At 41.4% G+C, this 20,393-nt stretch overlaps 2 protein-coding genes across 6 annotated transcripts in view; one reads left to right on the top strand and one right to left on the bottom strand.

Annotated features, from left to right (window-relative positions):
* Nucleotides 1-2,038, top strand: part of FBXO11 (F-box protein 11) — a 101,557-nt gene extending 99,519 nt beyond the window's left edge. The window contains exons 22-23 of the mRNA XM_068565018.1: nucleotides 352-450; nucleotides 539-2,038. Of these exons, the coding sequence (XP_068421119.1) occupies nucleotides 352-450; nucleotides 539-668 (229 nt within the window). The 3' untranslated portion in view covers nucleotides 669-2,038. The remainder of the gene's footprint in view (nucleotides 1-351; nucleotides 451-538) is intronic.
* The window catches only part of MSH6 (mutS homolog 6), a 143,832-nt gene continuing 125,270 nt past the window's right edge, over nucleotides 1,832-20,393 (bottom strand). The window contains exons 1-10 of one of the 5 annotated variants that reach the window (XM_068565013.1): nucleotides 19,819-20,151; nucleotides 12,526-12,725; nucleotides 10,109-10,278; nucleotides 6,274-8,818; nucleotides 4,512-4,777; nucleotides 3,338-3,455; nucleotides 2,957-3,046; nucleotides 2,392-2,546; nucleotides 2,113-2,312; nucleotides 1,833-1,997 (exon numbers count right to left, since the gene is read on the bottom strand). In XM_068565013.1, the coding sequence (XP_068421114.1) occupies nucleotides 1,916-1,997; nucleotides 2,113-2,312; nucleotides 2,392-2,546; nucleotides 2,957-3,046; nucleotides 3,338-3,455; nucleotides 4,512-4,777; nucleotides 6,274-8,818; nucleotides 10,109-10,278; nucleotides 12,526-12,725; nucleotides 19,819-20,075 (4,083 nt within the window). In that variant the 5' untranslated portion in view covers nucleotides 20,076-20,151 and the 3' untranslated portion in view covers nucleotides 1,833-1,915. Of the gene's footprint in view, nucleotides 1,998-2,112; nucleotides 2,313-2,391; nucleotides 2,547-2,956; nucleotides 3,047-3,337; nucleotides 3,456-4,511; nucleotides 4,778-6,273; nucleotides 8,819-10,108; nucleotides 10,279-12,525; nucleotides 12,726-19,818; nucleotides 20,152-20,393 lie in introns of those variants that run through there. The other 4 variants (XM_068565016.1, XM_068565014.1, XM_068565015.1 and 1 more) reach the window with 4 other exon arrangements.

Here is a 20,393-nt window from a genome sequence, read left to right as displayed (position 1 = left end):
CTGATACCACTGAAAATGTGAAACATACTGTTTTCCTAGGAGTTTCAAGGTAAAGCTGTCATTAAGTGTTCCTTATATCCCAGCCACCATGAGTGGGTTTTGACTCCCCCTCTCCCATACTGATTCAGTGAAGACTTGATAGGAACTTCATTGTTTTCCTCAGAAGACACAAAATAGGAAATTCACTTATTCCATTGAAGTCCCTTTTCAGAATTAGACTAGATTAGAACCACAAAAGTTTGGGGCCTCTTTTCTTATAAGCCAAAGGCCATAGGGTAATATATAAACAAATTGCAGTATTTTGAATAAATAACATGATCAAGGAAAATAATGTAAGCTTTTGCTTTTTAGATGTCACACTTGTAACACCACAGATCGAAATGCCATATGTGTGAACTGCATTAAGAAGTGCCATCAGGGACATGATGTAGAATTTATTAGACATGATAGGTATGTATGTAGCACACTTGCTTGCTGTATTACCCAATTATTTTCCTCCCCTCACTTTCCTAATCTTTGGGTTTTCATTTTGCTTTAGGTTTTTCTGTGACTGTGGTGCTGGAACACTGTCTAATCCTTGTACATTAGCTGGTGAGCCTACACATGATACAGATACACTATATGACTCTGCTCCACCTATAGAATCTAATACATTGCAGCACAACTGAATTCCTTCCCTAAAGAAAAAGTCCTGCCATTCTAACATCATAACTTAAAACATTTTTTTTTGGAAGAAGATTTAAAATATTTGCCCATGCTACAGGAAGAGACTGTATTAAAAATGGATACACAAGGTCAGTTGACACTATGAAGCTCAAGCTACCAAAAAGAAAGTGGCAATATATTGACTCAGGATCTCAAAGCTGGGTGTTTTAGCATTACTGTGTAAAAGACTTTTGAAGGGACAGAAGTGAAGAAAATAAGCTGCAATTTTGTACAGATACCAACTTCTGAAAAAAGCTGGTGTTTTTACAACTAGCATTGAATGCAGTCCAATTTGCAGTAGTACTCTTCAATAGACAAGCAGCTTTGTTGCTGCCTTTATGGACGTGGGTACCAATTGCTTTTGTAATATGGTAAAAATGTGAGCTAGCACTTCTGCGTTTCTTTTGATTTTTTTTTTAACATGTATTCAGATTGAGAAATATGATTTTAATGCTTTAATCTCATGTAGTTTGTTTTTAATTTCAAGCAAAATCTTATTGTACTTGAATGTGCCCTGTTTTGTTAGCACACCTAGACTTGCTGTAACTGTACTCATGTCCCAGTATGTACGTTCTTTCTATGAAAGAGAAAACACTAATCTTAAATTATATCCAGCAATGTTTCTGGTATCCTTTAAGAAAAGTTAAGACTATTATTTCCTTCCCTTCCCTGTGCAGCATTCAAAATCACCCCTAGACAAAGTGAGTGTTTTAATGAGACTTCCTAGGAAGGGATGCACTGTAAAACAAAAGTATTCTTGTAACTCAGTTTTGTGAAAGGTAAAAACTACTATGTTTTAAAAGTACACTTTAGAAAGTCTCTTCAAAACAGTCCTGTATTTGAACTCTGTTCATAGTTTTTTTTTGAACAGTTTAGACAAATTGCTGGAAATAAAAGAATTTCCCGCATTAAGCTGAGACAAGTATATATACAGCCCTATACAGTTTCATAGCTCCCCCCCCACCCCATTTATGTGTATTGGTGACAGTGGGTATAAACAGCCTGAAAGTGTATGCATGTACCATAACATCTAGACTTAATATATTGTGGAGTATTCAATAACCATTATGTAGACGGTAGGTAAGAATTAAAAGGGTTTAATTTCCTAGAAAGAAAATGGAAAAATGGTCATTTTTAAAAAATAAAGTTTATTAGATCATAATGTTGTCTGAATTTACCACCTTTGTCAAAAGTGAACTTCCAATGTAGTCTATAATTCCTCAATCAAAGTCAGCAACTTATGGACAGCTTCAGCATCTACAGTCGACCTTTCACTAGCCAGACAAACTTCCCTTAAAATAAATTAAAAAAAAAAAGTTTTAGTTTACATTTTTCACAGTGCATCATCCATCCCTTTACTGTTTTGGTAATCAACTACATGGTAAAATTATATCCAGTTATAATTACCGAAATAATCGCAGTGACTGAGTCATCTTCTCAAATTCTCTTGCTTTTCTATGTCCCTTTTGAATAACCTCCTCTGGAAGATTAGCAAGCCTTGCTGCATTAAAGCCATAGCTTTTAGGACAGGCTCCTTTAATGAATTTGTACAGGAAGGTAATAGTCTCCTGGCTGGGATCTTCACATTCATTTTCTACCATGCATGCCTAAAAAAGAAAAATAACATGCTGGCAATGGAAGTACCCATTCAAAAACATAACTTTTGAATAAACAACTTGTACATACCATGTGTCCTAGGCGCACTGCAACATTTTGAGAATAGTCTTCAACTAATGAATGGTAGTGGGTAGAAAACAATGTACGACACTTTATATTCTCAGCAAGTTCTTTAACAACTGCATTTGCTATTGCTGTCCCATCAAATGTTGCAGTACCTCTTCCTATGAAAATAAAATATACATGAACTATGTATTACACAATCTGCCATATTATATACGAAGAAGGACATGCCTCACAAAGGAATGGAAAAAAATGTACTAAAGATCACTTTAGTGTATCCAAAAGCATTCTGTAAACAGGCCCTCTCTAGCTAAGTAGGTCCGCTTGGAGTTCAGGACTACTCGAGTACCACTGCGCTTCAGAAACTTCCTTTTAGTTCTCTTTAAATAGCCTCATTATCCAATAAATATTCTCATTATCCCTGTAAAATTGCCACCTTAGGGCCAACTGTGGGGTCTATGGACAAAGGTGAGTGTATTCATAGTCTTTTTCTTCAAGAGATGTGTCCTTCAGACCATTTTCCAGAAAAATAATTCTTTGTACTAATGTTTTGGAAATTTTAATATCTTACCTAATTCATCCACAAGCACCAGAGAATGTGCTGTTGCATGTGTAAGTATACTGGCAGTTTCACTCAACTCAACAAAAAATGTACTTTCACCTAAAAAAAAAATCACAAATAGGTGATCATTTTAAGAATCCTATTGTAACAGTAGATTCATCTTTTAGGTTCATATCCTTTGAATCTATTATGAACTACCGTGGTACTAAGAGATTACTTCTAGTATATTAAAAATTGCATAATGCTTTCAAATCTCTGAAAGCATTCTGCCTTGCGTAACACCGGAAAAAAATAAATAAAACATCCTATTTAAACGTAGATGTGTTTAACACCTAAAATATAGAAATGAACTGTCAAATAACAGAGCCTTAGGTAGGAAAAAAAACTCACCTGACATTATTCTGTCTGAGGCACCAAGTCTAGTAAACACTCTATCGATTGGTGTGAGCCTACACACTTCAGCTGGTACATAACAACCCATCTGGGCCATTACAACTAGTAGGCCAGCCTGTGAATGAGGGAGAAAAAGGTCTTTTATGACTGGTGTTATCGAGAACAGATAGAGATGTCTATGTATATCCAGAAGACAGAGATAATAAGCCCTAATAAACATTTATTAACTAGGAGTAGTCCGGCACTCTAAAAAAAACCTTCACAAACCTAAGTAGGAAAAGTGAGGCTTAGGAAGGCATGAGGCTTAGGGCCTAACTGGCTTTACTTGAAACCTCAGCACCTATATGCTAACCTAGTACACTAGTGATTCTCAACCTAAAACTACTGATGCCTAGAACCAATTCCAGACCCAACAATCAGTTTCGGAGGATGAACACACCCCAACTCCCAGGTACTTTTTTGTTGTGCTCTCTAGATGATTTTTGATTTAAAAACGAAAAGGAGGTTGAAAACCACCTTACACTATTGCTCCTCTCTAGTTAGCAAATTTGTACAGAAATAATACAGTGCAGTCGAGTTAGGGGGTCAGCAAACATTTTCTGTCAAGGGCCCAATGTCTGTTACACATTGTTTTTTTCTACAACCCTTTAAAATCTGAATCATATTTATTAGCTCAGTAGCTAGCTAACCCCTGGCAGAAGGTCAGAAAAATCTATTTATTGTCTTCCCTAAAAGCAGTTCCCAACAGTTAACTAGAGGTCGTGAATCACTTTCCTGTATGAACAAGTGCAATGGTTCCTGTATAAGGGTTCCTAGAAATGAACCTAATTTAAGAACAAACATAAAACATTTGTATAATTTTCATTCATTATGAATACCTCTGCCTTCACAGGAAATGGATTCAGTCAAAGTCAGAGTTCATAAAAAAACTCATGGCCTGAAACCACCTTCACCTTCTTAATAATATACTTCCCTTAACATCAGGCAAATATTTGACCAATAAGAAGAATACAGGTCTTAGTTTCATGACTCAAGGAGTTTCCCTTTGCTTCCTAATAAGTCAATGACTGAATTCTATCATATGCTCCTTGGGAAACGGTGGCTTAAATATGTACTATATTCACTCTTTAAGTGTTACAAATAATTTGGTGTAACAAAACTTCAAGTTTACCTGTCTCATGAGCGTAGACTTGCCCCCCATATTCGGTCCAGTAACAAGCACACAGTAAGCTTTGCCATTTTCTTCCTCTTCCTCACAGCCTATTAGAATGTCATTTGGAATAAAGTCATCACCAAAAAAAGTCTTCGTAATGCAGGGGTGGCGTGATCCTTTAAGGTCTAGAAAGGGAGGAGTATCTTCTTCTGGCAACAGAATTACTGGACGACACATAGGACCATCACCCCCTCGACTGTAGTTAGCCAGGCACAATAAGACATCTGTTAAAGAAAGGTCAAAAGTGAAGCTTCATCATTTTTGAGGTTTCTTGATAAGCACAAAGGCCCAACTTCTACAAGAAGTCTTCCAGAAATGTTTTTTTAGTGGAGGTGGCATGCTCTTTAGACAGGGCAGCTTTTTTTCTAAAAGTAAGCACTCTAGTGACATTGTTTTAACTGCACAAAAATAAGTCATCAGCCTAAATGTTTTACATGTCTTATAGCACTTGTACTGAAATGAGAAAACTTCCAATTTCAAGCCCAAGAAAATATCCCCTCAAAGTAGATTTTAAGTCCTCTAATATCTAGACCAGAGGTATGCCAAAGGAAAGCTAAAAGATACAACAGAGAGATGCTGTAGTGGTCTCTCCTTGATATAATCATGGAGCTAACACTTCTTAGAAGCAGAACATTCTGACAATAGGCACAATCTTAAGAGGAAAATATACTCACCAATTTTGAATACCTGAGCTGAGGGATGATTTTACATTACCTACCAAATTGTTTAAAACTGTATTGGCTTAAGGAATAAATGTGGCACACTCAAAAACCACGATAGATACACACTCAAAAATAGAACAGAACTGGGCCCGTGAGCCACAATTACTGAGCCTGCACGTCTGGAGCCTGTGCTCCGCAACAAGAGAGGCCGCGATGGTGAGAGGCCCGCGCGCCGCGATGAAGAGTGGTCCCCACTTGCCACAACTAGAGAAAGCCCTCGCAGAGAAACGAAGACCCAACACAGTCATAAATAAATAAATAAATAAACGCGAATTTAAAAAAAAAAAAATGCAGTTACTTATGATTTCAGTGTACAATAGTTAACAGAGAAGTAGGATAAGACAAAATATGGCTATAAAGTAATTTAAAAAAAAAAATAGAACAGGATGCCATTTTATTCTGGACAGTTGTGTTCAGACTAAAATAGTTTTGTTACAAATTTGGGTAAACTATGGTTGCTGCATTTTCACAACAGAAAAAAACCCAACACTGTAAAACAAGCAAAGGCTCCAAATGACTTGGCCATGAAATTTAAAGAAAAAGGAAATTACTTATGAAGCTGAAAAGGTTACCAAGTTACAAATACGTAAATCAGGGCTCTTAGAAATCAACTGTAGAAAAGAAAGTGTGACAACTTGGGCTAAAAGAAAAAGGGAAGATTAAAATCTTCTGAAATGTTCATGTAAAGAGATTCACTGAAATACAAAAAAAAATGCAAGGGTGTATATATATATCTGTATATATTTATCAAAAAACTAAAACTGAGTGATAGGTCAAGGGATAGCTTTAAATTAGTGTGACAAAAAATAACTTAAAAAACAGCATTTATCGAATACTATAAATTCAATTGAAATTTGATCAAAATATATACCTGTCACTTGAGTTTAGGGATACGAGTCAATGAGGACTTTCCAATGGACTTTCCAATCTTAATATACAATTGGAACACAGGACATTACTAACCAAAGCTTTAGGAACAAGGCTCTTGAAAACCTTACCCAGCACTGCGATGCACTCCACAGCAGCCTGCCAGTCCTTGTAATTTTTATCAAAGTTATAGAACAGTCGCCGCATGCAGTCCTTTAATGATACATCTCTCCGTTCTTCAGCATTTATCAGATTAGCCAACTTTTTCTCAATTGTTTTGGTCCAGTATCGTTTACAGCCCTTCTTAGTAGATTTCAACTCATATTCTTCTGGCAAATTACGGGTGATGAAATTCTCGGGAATTTCCAACTGGTAACGATTCCTACCAATTCCCCAGTAGACTATGGTCCTACAGCCAATTCGACTACGCTGTTTCTCCAAGTATTCCAGGAGGCTCTGTTCATTTTCTCTTATGTCAGCAAGAGCCTGATCATAATCAGAGTCAAATCCTGCTTTGGGAGTAATCAGTCCAGTCTTTCGAGCCTTTTCATGGTCAAAGGCTGTATCCCATCGGTTTAGTTCTAAAGTCAAATCAGGAAAGCGGCCTTCAGGATTTTTTGTCTGCAGAGTAAGGACCTGCTTAAGGATTTTAGACTTAAAGTCATCAATGACTTCTTCCATAACCCCTATAATTTTACATAGTACTTTGAATCCTTCCAGGGCAGAAAGAAAATCAATAATCTTTTTTTTGCTGTATGTGGTTTCTTCATACATTATAGCCCTGCTATCTGGGTGGTTCTGGCTCTTCAGGGGAGAGCCAACATTATGAATTTTACTCAGTAGCCTCTCAAGGTCTGGAAGCTTCTTTAGAAGGTCTACAACCTCAGAGATTCTGTCAGGCACAACCATTAGGTCTTCTATGGCATCTAGACGATCACTGATAACATAAGGGTTACAGAGTGGGGCACAAAGCCATTGCTTTAGGAGCCGCTTACCGAAGGGAGTATGGCAAGTATCAATCTTCTCTAACAGGGTCCCTTCAGTAGAACCATTTGTTCCATTCAGAAAAATCTCCAAGTTGTTTAATGTCACAGCATCTAGCACCATTCGTTGATTGGCTTCAGCAAAGACAGCACCAGGTCTTGTAGCACGGACCGTGTCAGAATCCAAGGGAATATATTCTTCAAAATTAGCCATTGATAAAAGCTCCTGATCAATAAGGCATTTTTTGAGGTAGAAGACACAACCACCAAGAGCAGAGAGGGCCAATTCACTCTTCTCTCCCGGTGTCAACCCAACAGAATCAGACTCTGAGGTCATACCTTTAAGCACCTGGGGTAACATCACCCCACTGTCCTCATTTAACTTGTCCGTAAAATATCCTTCTTCAAGGAGAGTTCTCAAAGTTTTGGCTGCATCCCAAAACTGGGAACCTGGTATCAGACCTTCCTGAAGAGAAGAGGATAATGAACCCTTGAGAATCATCTTAGTTTCCACTGAGAGATTTCCTTTCTCAAACAAGACTTGTACTGGAGGATAGTGTGCCACTAAAGTCCTAAACCTGGAACAATGGCGATCATCTGAAAACTGACCTATGAAGAACTTCCCTAGCGAGGTATCAACAAAACATACTCCATACACTCGAGCATGGCCAGAAGAATCATCTTCTTTTTCTTTGAGGCTAAGAAGGTACTTACTGTAGTTCTCTGAGGGGTCACCTTCCAGCACACTGTAGGTCTGTGTACCCTTGGTAATGACCCTACAGATCTCCCTCCTCACCACTCTATCATACTTAGATATATGTGCCATCTTTCGGCATCGTGCCTCCATCATTTCCGGGGTCTCGGTCTGTTCCACCCGTGCTACTTTATAGCCCTTCTGGACCAGGGAATCTGAATATCGGCCAAATGCAATTTCAGGGAAACCAGAATGGGCCCAGTTGCCTTTCATGAATACCAGCCCTAGTTCACTGACTCCAATAAGAGCATCCATGTGGTACAGCTCATAAAACTTCCCCACCTTATAAAATATGACAAGATCAAAGTTCTGAGACTTAATCTGCCACCACTTCCTCATCCCAGGAGTACAGGAATTAAGGAAATCCTCAGGCACATAGAGCGTGGATGCATCAAAATCAGGGTGATCAGGTCGCCTCCTGTGCGTATCTCTTCTCTTCTCCTCCTTAAGCCACTCTAAAGTTTCATGATACCAGATGGTGGGGCGACTACTGTCATCACATCCTCCACTAATGTGGGCTTGGGATTCAGAATTTTGAGGGGCAGAGAAAGCACTCAAAGTATTCTTGGTTTCTGATGAAATGCCAGTTGCTCGTTTGGTGGCTGAGGGCATTTCCTTCCTTGAACTTTTCCTTTTGAGGGAGCCATTTCCAGTTACCATTCTCTTCCTCTTTGGAGCAACTTTGACAGGGCTGTCCAGGCCTTCACTGTCACTATCCCCTACTCCACTGCTTATTTCATCACTGCTTCCTTCCTCCTTAGCATCTGGCTTAAATTCCACATCAGAGCCACCAACGTCACTCTCAGAGTCTGATATGACCCTTCGTTTCTTTATCTGGCGGCTACTTCGCCTAGATCCTTGCACCTTTGGCCTCACTTCCTCTTCACTCTCAATTTCATTTTCTTCTTCACTCTTATCTGATGCGTAAGTGGCACCTGCCTGGAAGGCAAAGAAGAGTATTTTAAAACAAAGTAAAATTTGGAAAATGACAATATTGCTGTGGAATCTCTCAATATGCTGCAACTTCATCTATCAAGAGAAGAACCTACCTCCAGAAATAAATTATTTTCTTTCTCAAGGGATATCAATTTCAGTTTCACCTAACATTAAAACAAGTATCACAATACAGGATTAAGTGATTCTGTCATGAGAGTTCTATCCTATTCAATACTGATGAAGTCCTTAGGATGACCACACATCACAAATACCCATAGGTGATGTCCTCATTAACAGTCATAGCTGTGGAAAAAACTTTCAGTCTTCTTCTGTTATCTTTCTTTCAGGGTCACCTCTCCTCTTACATTTGGACATGTTATGAAGTTTACCATTTTATAAATTCTTTAGTATAAAAAAGCAGTAATCAACCTAGTTTTAGTCCTTGCTTTCCACAAACCAGCTGTATCTTCTTGGGCAAGGCACATTCACTTATTATCATGGGCCTCCCTCATACGTAAAGTAGTATGAGGCTAAATGATTTCTGTAGTTACCATCCAGGTCTAAACATCTGAGTAACATTATGATCTCTGGTCTCAACCTCAAAGATTAGAAACTCTTCTTTCATTTCTCTTAAAATACTCATTATATTAACTTACTTATTGCCTATCTCATCTAGAATAGAATAAAACAAAATCAAGCTTAGTTATAGATTAATCTTTTTAAGCACATGGCATTAATTTACTGAATTAGAGAATAATGATGTTTGTTTTAAATATACCAATTATTTGTTCATTTCCTTAACAAGATTTAATTCACTCAAATAGTGACCATTAATATTTGAAACCAAGGTTGTATTTCAAGGTTACTCAACCTCTATTCTTACCAATCCAAAATACAACAAAAAGTATTAGAGCATAAAACTGGATAATTAATTTCCACATCCTCATACAGAAGCTTATTACCAGACACCATGACCAATTTTATCACCATGTCCTTACTGTCCCTAGCTCTCTCTACTGGTTACCAAAATGGTACTGCCTTTTACAGCATGTGTCTTTCTAGCAGGCTTGAGAACTTAAGTAAACAGGGGTGCTAAAAAAAAAAAAAAAAAAAGGGGGTGCTAGGCTGCTGAGATTCTAAATAATATAACATGACCTATAGTCCAGGAATGTATAGAAGTATGCATGTATGAGTACTAAATAGATATATGGAAAATACCACTCTAATATGCCCCTGACCCTTTTTCATCACTCTCCTAACAGAAGTAACAACCGCCTGTTAGCACTGTCCCACCTCCGTCTCTTCTTCCTCCTCTGGTTCTGAGGGCTCATCACACACTGCCAATTCAAGCCTCTTAATCTTGTCTTTATTCAAGGCTTCATCTGCACGTTGCATTGCTCTGAGTATTTCAGGCTTTGAACTGTAGAAATGACCTCCTTTCTGGGCTTCCTTTGACTTTGAACCTAAAAAACATATATATATATTTATTTATAAATAGGAACTGCTGGCTGGATATTTGGCTCAATGTATAACACTTGCCCTAAGGAACAAGAGTGACAACAATCAAGTATAATTTTTAATCTCCCATTATTTTTGATTGATACAGATAGATCAATAAAGCCTACAAGGAAGGAATTTTCAGGGAAAAACTACCAGTGAAACTGAAATTACCTATTTTACCTCCTTTAAGCTGCCTTAACTGTTGGTCACCCAGGACCACTTAGTCTCTCTTCTATAATGACCTGGGACTGTGACCCTAAACACCTAGGCACACCTCTTCAGGTGAGGCATGAGATGTAAAGGGGGTTTGAGACCCTTTTTAAAAAAACATTACTTAAGGAAGGCAAAAACTACACTGTCACTTAAATGAAGCAATGATATTAAAAATAAGTTTGTTCCCAAGGCAGTTAGATAAGATGTTAAAAAAAAAAAAAAATCCTACATTTTGGGACAGTAACCCAGTTCAGACTTGTAATGTTAAATTTTTTCAAAACAGTTGCATCAAAATGTCTTGCTCTGCTTTAAAGTAAAACTTTTCCTTTATTCATTTCATTTCAAAGAGCTATAGTATTAAATGACATTTCCATCCACTGAGCAAAATTTCTATCCACAAGACCAATGATACAGAATTGTTTTAGTTCTTTTCCAAGAGGCATAACCAGGAATGTCTTTTCTCTTCTTCTACCTGAATATACCTATAGTTGGAAAACTAACCTGAACTTGTCTAACAGATCCAAACATTATATTACACCCTTCTTTCTATATACTAAAACTGATGGGACATCCTAAATTTCCATGGAATTAGCAACGTTCATAAGCTGACTAAAACAAAGCTGCAATTTCTCAATTCTCTAAAGAGCTGCACCAAAACTACAAACTGCAACAATCAAAATCATTAAGAGTAGCTCTGAACTTTTCCCAGAGTACCTGCTGCAGCTGTACTTACCCCCCCACCTATCTGGTGTCATCGTCATTCCCCAAAACCTCTGATGCAAACTACAGCTCTAAGACCATGCCCCCCAAAGGCCTACTTTTTTTCATGCATGCCTCTTTGCTGATTTATTCACATACACGTATTGCAACAATCTGGATATTTAAAGGGCAGAGAGCAGTATGCACACGGGTGGTTGGTTTTATAAAATAATTACAACATAAATGTAAACTTTTTTGATCTCTTTTTAAAGTCCTTTTTTGCCAAAGCTTTGTTTAGAATCTCAAAATGAGTCCTGGAAAAAGACCTCATTTATCATCTGGTCCAACTCTCTCTCTCATTTTATATATATGCAAACAGAATCAGAAAATAAGATTACACAGCAAATTAGTGGAGAAGACCGAACCAAATTCCCTTATTTTCTTTCCATCCTGCATGTCAGATTTCTGTGTGGACTTAACTCTTCAGTGTGCCGTCCCTGCCCTGCAGGATGAGGAGCACTATGACCAAAAGGCATGATTCCTAGAGGTTTCTGGGAAACTGAACATTGTTCTGATTCCAAAACACTGAGTTCAACAATGTCCTAGCCAGGAGAGTCTGAAGATAGTGGAGAAAAACCTGTACATGCTGGAGTGTTCAGGCACTGCATCCTGCAGTCATACTGTACATGCACTGTACAATCCAAGAGACTGATAGGGTGCACCCAGCCCAAGTGAAGCTATAAATGCAGGACTGCTGATGTCTGTGATAAATAAGGCTGGGCCTGGGAAGAGAAAGTTAAGGTCCCAGAAGTCTGATTTCTGATGTGAAACTCAACGCAGATGTGCTCATAAGGTGAGGATTTTGAAGGCCAGGTAGCATGCATCTCCATCTGTCCTAAAGAATGTCACTGATCTATATTCTATGCATCTTGGCTGCATTTTCTTTTGGAACCTTTAAGATGGGAACACTTTAATTTACTCTTTTCATGTCTGAGTTTGGCATTTTGGTCCAAATCACGAGATCCAATCATGAAATCATTTTTCCTTTAATGATATGATATTGCTATAAGTCACTCAGGATGGAAATAAAAATTCCACTCCGCACAACAAACTGGCTTAAGACCAGCTGCATCTTATCCTTTTCCCATGCTAGAAGCTTTCACCACACCACTCCTGCAATTTATTCGAGTAAAATATGCTTAATTCCACTGTATGGGAGACACTAACACTCAGACTCATGTGTGCGTGCATGCTCTCTCTCTCACAAACATACACAATCTGCAGAGTGAATCTTTTACCTGTATATGGCTTTAATAGCCTTCTGCTAACCCAGCCCCTTGTTGGGCTGTCATCAAAAAACTGTACATGAACTCGGGCAGACTTTCCTTTCTCACGGATGAATGTTCCATCAAAAGGGTGGTTGTAAACCAGGCAAGGCCACCAAGGGTAACCCTCCATCTTGGCCCAAACCAAATCACCTGGTGAGAAGTCACAAGAACTGTTGCCAAAAGGAAATACATAATTTGGTTAATATTTTGTTAAGCTACATTAAAGGCAATTACCTACAAATAAGCAATTTTAAGGAAGGTATCTTTAAGACTCTTTTGAAATTTTCTGGCATTAATATTCAGGAACAATTTCTAGAATTAATGATTTTTTAAAAACATATTTTCAAGTTATTTTTAAAAACATAAGCAAATATCACAATGTTTATTAAGACAAACACAAATATAATGGTATTAAGGTTAGAGACTATCTCAGAATTATTCAAGGTTTAAAAACTGTGGCAGAATTCTGATAGACTACTGATAGCAGGAAAAAGACATAAATTCACTGTACTTGTGATCCAAATTATAATGAGTAACACCTGTACTACAAATATGGTATACATCAGGAACAGGATCTGACCCAAAGTATTAATACCAAACATACCGACTGTATAAATTTGCTACTTATATTCAATATTATCGACTTTGCTCCAATGTATTCCAAATACTCCAAAAGCTACCTATAGCACACTACCCCCCCACCCTAAAAATCTAGCTTTATGGAAAAACTTAAGTCATGAGATAAGTGCCTAATGTACCCAAAATAGTTGAGTACATAATGCCTACAGAATCAACAGGAGATTCAATCTTCACAAAAGCTGATTTAGCCCTAAAGGTTTCCTGAGGAAGGGAGAGGAGGGGAAAGGAGAGGGAGAAGGGTAGCAGTGTCCAGTAACAGACTACAAGAGTCCCTCAGTGATGGAGAGGGCACAACAACTGATAAACCCTGCTCAAGTACTATATACCAAGATTTTCTAAGCCCGCTTACAGGTTTTCGCTGAATAACTACAAATGTAAAATAAGTACATTACAAACAGAATATTTTAGACATTTTTGAACCATCAATTGAGGCCACCTTATAAAATCAGGCCCAATCATAAAATTAAAGTATTTCTTTCTTCAAAAAATGTGAATATGGAAATCCCTATGCTGGACAGTTAGAAAAGAAACCAGAACAGGAGCATGGCTTCAGCTGGTGCTTATATCAAGGGCCTTTAAGGTACATTCTTCTTTCAACTTAGAAATCTATAGCAACCTGCACAACTTTATAATTATTGCTGTCAAACACAAGGCTCATCTTCAAACAGGGAGCTGTGTCTGCACCATTCAGACTTCTTAAGTGCTTCATCCTTCCTAACATATCCATTAATTAACAGGAGACAAAGACCCTTATCTTTCTGTGGAACTGTCAAGCAGGCTTTCCCTTAACTTAGGCAGGTAGCCACTTAACCACAAAGTCTATCACACACTGGTATCAGAAAACCACAAGCTGGGACTTCCCTGGTGGCGCAGTGGTTTAAGAATCCGCCTGCCAATGCACGGGACACGGATTCAAGCCCTGGTCCAGGAAGATCCCACATGCGGCGGAGCAATTAAGCACGTGCACCACAACTACTGAGCCGCGCACCTAGAGCCCATGCTCCGCAACAAGAGAAGCCACTGCAACGAAAAGCCCGTGCACTGCAACGAAAAGTAGCCTCCGCTCTCTGGAACTAGAGAAAGCCCGCGTGCAGCAACAAAGACCCAACGCAGCCAAAAATAAATAAATAAAGTTATTAAAAATAAATTTAAAAAATAAAATGATAATATATCTCAAATGTTTGATATTCTTGGGATTTTAAAGACAGTTTTAAAAAGGTAAGAGGAAAAGGTGACAGCTCAGAAAAACAAGTGTAAAAGCCTTCATACAACTAAAAATAAGAAATGACTTAAGGGCTTCCCTGGTGGCGCAGTGGTTGAGAATCTGCCTGCCAATGCAGGGGACACGGGTTCGAGCCCTGGTCTGGGAAGATCCCACATGCCGCGGAGCAACTGGGCCCGTGAGCCACAACTACTGAGCCTGCGCGTCTGGAGCCTGTGCTCCGCAACAAGAGAGGCCGCGACAGTGAGAGGGCCGCGCACCGCGATGAAGGGTGGCCCCCGCTCGCCGCAACTACAGAAAGCCCTCGCACAGAAACGAAGACCCAACACAGCCATAAATAAATATATAAAATTAAAAAAAAAAAAAAAAAGAAATGACTTAAGCTAAATATACAGTGAACAGATCTTTAAGCTTTTGCTTTAAAAATCACATTATTTGGGGCTTCCCTGGTGGCGCAGTGGTTGAGAATCTGCCTGCCAATGCAGGGGACACGGGTTCGAGCCCTGGTCTGGGAAGATCCCACATGCTGCGGAGCAACTAGGCCCGTGAGCCACAATTACTGAGCCTGCGCATCTGGAGCCTGTGCTCCGCAACAAGAGAGGCTGCGATAGTGAGAGGCCCACGCACCGTGATGAAGAGTGGCCCCCACTTGCCGCAACTAGAGAAAGCCCTCGCACAGAAACGAAGACCTAACACAGCCATAAATAAATAAATAAGTAATTTTTTTAAAAATCACATTATTTTTGCTCCCTCTTCAGCCCATTACCTTGGTGTCGATTACTAGTTGTGCCCCAAATTTGTAAGCAAAATTTTTGGCTATCTACTTTTTAAAAAAGAATCAGTAGATACCAATGTACTGCTAGAATTTGCTCCTATAAACAATAAAAGATAGACTGGGTATGTTTAACAAAAACTTGTGTATGTAAATACAAGTTTCACAAATGTGAAACATGCTCTCAAGCCAACTTTAGAAATCATACTATCAGTGTTTGTATCTACCTCTTAAGGTGGACTATTAGAGCAGAATTCCCCTACCCTCAAACAGCTAATGAGAAAAGACAAGTAATCAGAGCAATTAATAACAAAGGCTCCCATCATACCTGCCCATCTACCTGTACCTCTGCCCACATACCTGGCTTTCTTTCCTTCAGCTTGCATAACTATGGCACCCATCACTTACGCATTAGGTCTATGGTGACCATATAAATTATCATCCAAACTGGCCTCTAAAACTATTTCCTAAATAATAAATTATCATCCAAACTGGCCTCTGAAACTGTTTCCTAAATATTATTAGAAAGGAAGTCTACATAAAAAACTAAAAGAAACCAGGGTTCTTCGGAGAGCAGCTTAAGAAGCAGGGACATTGACCATCGTCATCAGAATGAAAAGATGTTTTCAAAAGTTCTGAGGGCAGGGACTGCCCTGGTGGCGCAGTGGTTAAGAGTCCGCCTGCCGATGCAGGGGACACGGGTTCGAGCCCTGGTCTGGGAGGATCCCACATGCCGCGGAGCAACTAAGCCCATGCGCCACATCTACTGAGCCTGTGCTCTAGAGCCTGCAAGCCACAACCACTGAGCCCGTGCGCCACAACTACTGAAGCCCACCAGCCTAGAGCCCGTGCTCTGCAACAAGAGAAGCCACCGCAATAAGAAGCCCGCGCACCGCAACGAAGAGTAGCCCCTGCTCGCCGCAACTAGGGAAAGCCCGCGTGCAGCAACGAAGACCCAACACAGCCAAAAATAAAAAATAAAGTTCTGAGGGCAATGTTAAAAAGTCATAAAAGCCAGCTTAAAAGAGGCTCCCATTGACCAAATTATAAGTTCAGCATCTTTTTAAATACCAGTTTTAGTTATATCGATTAAATCAAATGAGGTCTGTGAAACTGAGTCCACAATGATACTTTTTTAAAAGCTTGAATACTTTTCTTACAATAATATTATATTAGGTGTGATATTATTTGGAAAATATATTACTATAAATAGATTTAATTGTATGAAAATTCTCAGGAAAGGCACCTACAACTAGGGCAGATAGTTACCTTTAACTAAAGGCTCTTAGGGAAAAAAAAACTTGTCAATGTCTGACACACCACTCCTATAAATGAGTACATGGCATACACTTAAAATTTTTTACTGCCCTCATTTCTCATAATCAACAGATAATTATCACTGAAACGAGACTGTGAAAAATAAACTAGCTAAGACTTGCTTAAAAAACCCAGATTTAGTTGTCAGAAGCCCTGCTCACAGCTCTTTCAATTATGGTCTTAATAAACTACAGAAGAAATAAAGTATTGAGAAGCAGGCCTAGAGTGCATAAACACACATCCTATAGCCATTTATTGAAACTGATGTCACCTCGACTCCTTCCTTTCTCTCATCAACACAAGTGGAAAAATACTTTTGCATCACACCTGACTGACAAAGTAACTAAGGGGAAAAAAAAAGAAAAAAACAGGCAAAACACTTTAACACTGGAGCACAAGAGAAAAACTAAATGACAAATGACCATTAAAAGATGCTCAACTTCTTTTAAAGAGTTCAACGACCCTCAGAAAAAGTCCAAATGTCTTTGTAGCCCATCAGCCTGTTGGTGACTGGATCTCTGCATACCTAAGGCTCCTGCCTCCTCTTCATTCTCAATTTGCAGGACCTTCCTCTTCCTGCACCAGCTTCTAAAACTCCCTCACCTCCACAGTAGCCTGGCTAACTTCTTCTTGTCCTCTGGTCTCAGCCTAGAGAGCTGAAAGCCTACCCGGACCCACACATACCCCATTCTCCCCCCAAAGCACACGGAGCTCACCGACTCTGCTCCTGCTCTAGAATTGCCTTTTTGCTTGTCCCGTTCACTGTTATATCCAGGATCTACAGTGCCCAATACTGTGCCTGCCAGAGTAGATACGTTAACATTTGTTGAATGAAAGCCAAATCTATGTATAAAAAAATAAAATTCAAAAATTAAGAAAAAAAGAAAGCCAAATCTATATACTGAATGGAGAGTTTCTTTAGAAGCCTAGTATCAAATGCCCATCTTTCCTGAATACTTTGGAAGTAGTCCCCATAGTAGGTGGTCAAGTGTAAACAATGTTATGCTTTTACAAGTCTCCTAAATTCAGACCTCAAAAAAACAAAGAGCATATGCTCTTCAACACATAAAGCACAACCATACAATAAATACTTCCATCCGTTTAGAATGGATGCAGGAAGAATCAAATTCATGTTTAAGTAAACATTATTAACACATTGTGCATCTCTCACCATGAAAAATAGTCTGTTACAGAGGATGCACATGTAGGGAAGGAAAAATATTTTCCCCTTTACCCTTCTGAGTTCTTGGCTAAGAGCCCCTGTAATAAAGGATTAACAAGAAAAAGACAGGCAAAAGTTTATTAACATGTATACCTCCCCATAAACGTGGGAGATACTAAGAAACACTGAGTAACTCCTGGAAATGGCCCGAGTCACCATCTTAAAACATATCTGCAGCTTTATAAAGACAAAAGAAAGATGGGGTGGCGGGGACAGATAAGGGAGGTTACCAGGAAAAGAACAAAAAACAAGGGTATGGTTGTTATGCAGATTTCAGTCAGTGCCTTCTCCATTTAATAAGTTTCTGGTGATTTAGAGTCACTCTTCTGTTCCTAGTACAGAGAGGGAGACATCCTTACAAATGGAGATTTCCTTTTTAAATGTAAATTTCCCTTACAGAAGAGTAACTTCTATAGCTCTCAGAGCTTCTCCAGTGTCCCCGTTTCTGTGTCCCCCGTTTCTCAAAAATTATCAGTTCAAAATAGCCTCTATGCCAGAGGCACATTCTGGGGTGGCATATCCTGCTACTCTTCACACAACTACATAAACTGCTTGAGAGGGTCGCTTAAAGGAGAATAACACTGTAATTCCACGTAGACTTTGAAAAATCTGTAGAACACCTAAAACGCAGGACATTGTAAATCAACTACTCAAGTTTCTGATCTTGAATGCGTTCTTTATTTTTCTGTACCACTATTTCTTCATCCTTTCAAATGGCTACCATTACACACAATGCCTAATACAATACCTGGGATACAGTAAATGCGAGCTTTTCAAAATGTCGCCCGCTGCTCCAACAAAGGCCAGCCAAGCCCTGGAACAGCACTGAACTGCCGAGAAGGCGAGGAAGACACCTCTGGGCAGGCTTCCCCATAATCGCGTCCATACGTCCCCGCCCAGAGTCAGATCAAGGCCTTTGGAGGCTCACTCTCAATTCCGGAAAAATTACACAGCCCCAACCTCCCCTGAAATCGCCAACAAAAGATGCACTATATCAGGGAGTTCCCTGGTGGTCTAGTGGTTAGGATTCCTGGCTGTCACTGCTGGGGTCGGGGTTCAATCCCTGGTCGGGGACTGAGATCCCAAAAGCCTGGCGGAGAGGGGGCGGCCAAAAAACAAAAAAGGAAAAGATGCACTATTCCTTAAACTAACATTATTTTCAACTAGCACAATACTTCCAGGTGTCAAAATTAACACTGTTCCTAAACTTTCATCTGTTTGGGGGCATATGCTGTCTACCTACAGAATGAGCCAGCGGGATCCCTGCACTTGCTGCTCCCCCGCCCCTGCAATCCTTACTATCACCAATCAGGCCCCTCCGTCTACGAGTGGACACACCCCTCGCGCTCTAAACTCGTCGTCCACCCCCCAACCCCCATACCCAGGCCGAGGGCCCGCCCGCCCACCCCGCCAGAGGCTTCGAGTCCGAGGCTCTCACCCAAACATCGAGCGTATTCCTCCAACGACTACTGGACCGGTAATTCACCGTCCCAGCTGTGAAGGAGAAACGTCCCCCGGGAATCACACTCGCAGCACGCCGCGCCCCACAACCTGCAGGTGGCCGGCGGTCATCCCCCCGGCGGGCATTCCTCCTTCCCGCCACCCCTCCCCCGCCCCGGGCAGGCACCACCCCCTCCCTCGCCCTGGGGGCGCACCCCACGCCGAGCAGGCAAGCTCTTTTCTCTTCCCGCCGCACCCTCAGTTCTCCCGATTCTCATTTCTCCTCCCTGCCCCGAGCACCTTCCACTCCTCCTCCCCCCCCACCTGACGGGCCGCGTGTCCTCCTCTACCTCCGAACTAAGCGCGTCCTCCCTTCCCCTCCAACCCTTCGTACACAGCCGATTTCCTCCTACCCTGTTTACAAGCTACACCCCCAAGGCTCCCTGCGCTCTTTCAAGCCAAATATGCAACCCCACCTCCTCCGAGCCCAGGCGCTGGCCGAGCACCCCAGCCCCCCAACCCTGAGGCGAGCCTCCCTTCCCTGGGCTCCCTGCGCCTCCCCCCACTGCACCACCTCCTCCGAGCCCAGGGCCTGGCCGCGCACGCCCCAGGCCCCTAAGGCGACCTCCCTGCACCCCGACACCCCGCTACCTGGCGGGGACCGCAGGGGCTGCCGACTTCCGCAGCCCTCCGTTGAGGTTCCTCGCCTCGGCCCGCGAAGTGGAGCCCGCCAGGGGCCCCGGCCCAGGCCCGGCCTCGCTCCAGGCCGCATCCTCGCCTGGGGAAGGGGAGGCCCCGGTGGCAGCGGCGGCGGCGCTTTCACTTGAGGCCCCGACCGGGCCTTTGCTGGCATTATTCAGGGCTGGAGACTTGGGGAAGAAGCTGTACAGCGTGCTCTGTCGCGACATGGCCACGGTCGCCGAGGCCCAACCGCTCTGTCGGACCGAGCCGCTAGAGGCACAGCAAGTACCGCGCGGGGCCTGCTGGCGGGAAATCGGGGGGGAGGCGCGCTCTGCCGGAGGAACACTGGCCCCATCGGCCAATCGGCAGGCCGTTTGCGGGCGGAGTCCCGGGCGGCGCGCGTCCGGCCCCGCCCCCTCGGGCGCCAGGAGACGTGGGGAGGGGAGGGGCCAGCACGCTGCGCGGGGTAGCTTCCCGTGGCGCCTCCAGCTTCTCCCGCCGCGGCAGGAATGGCCCGGGGCTGGTTAGGACTGGAACACCTCGGC

The sequence above is a fragment of the Eschrichtius robustus genome, chromosome 15 (genome assembly GCF_028021215.1).
Source record: "Eschrichtius robustus isolate mEscRob2 chromosome 15, mEscRob2.pri, whole genome shotgun sequence".
NCBI lineage: Eukaryota > Metazoa > Chordata > Mammalia > Artiodactyla > Eschrichtiidae > Eschrichtius > Eschrichtius robustus.
The sequence above is the reverse complement of the archived record's forward strand: the minus strand, read 5'-3'. Positions and strand labels throughout refer to the sequence as shown.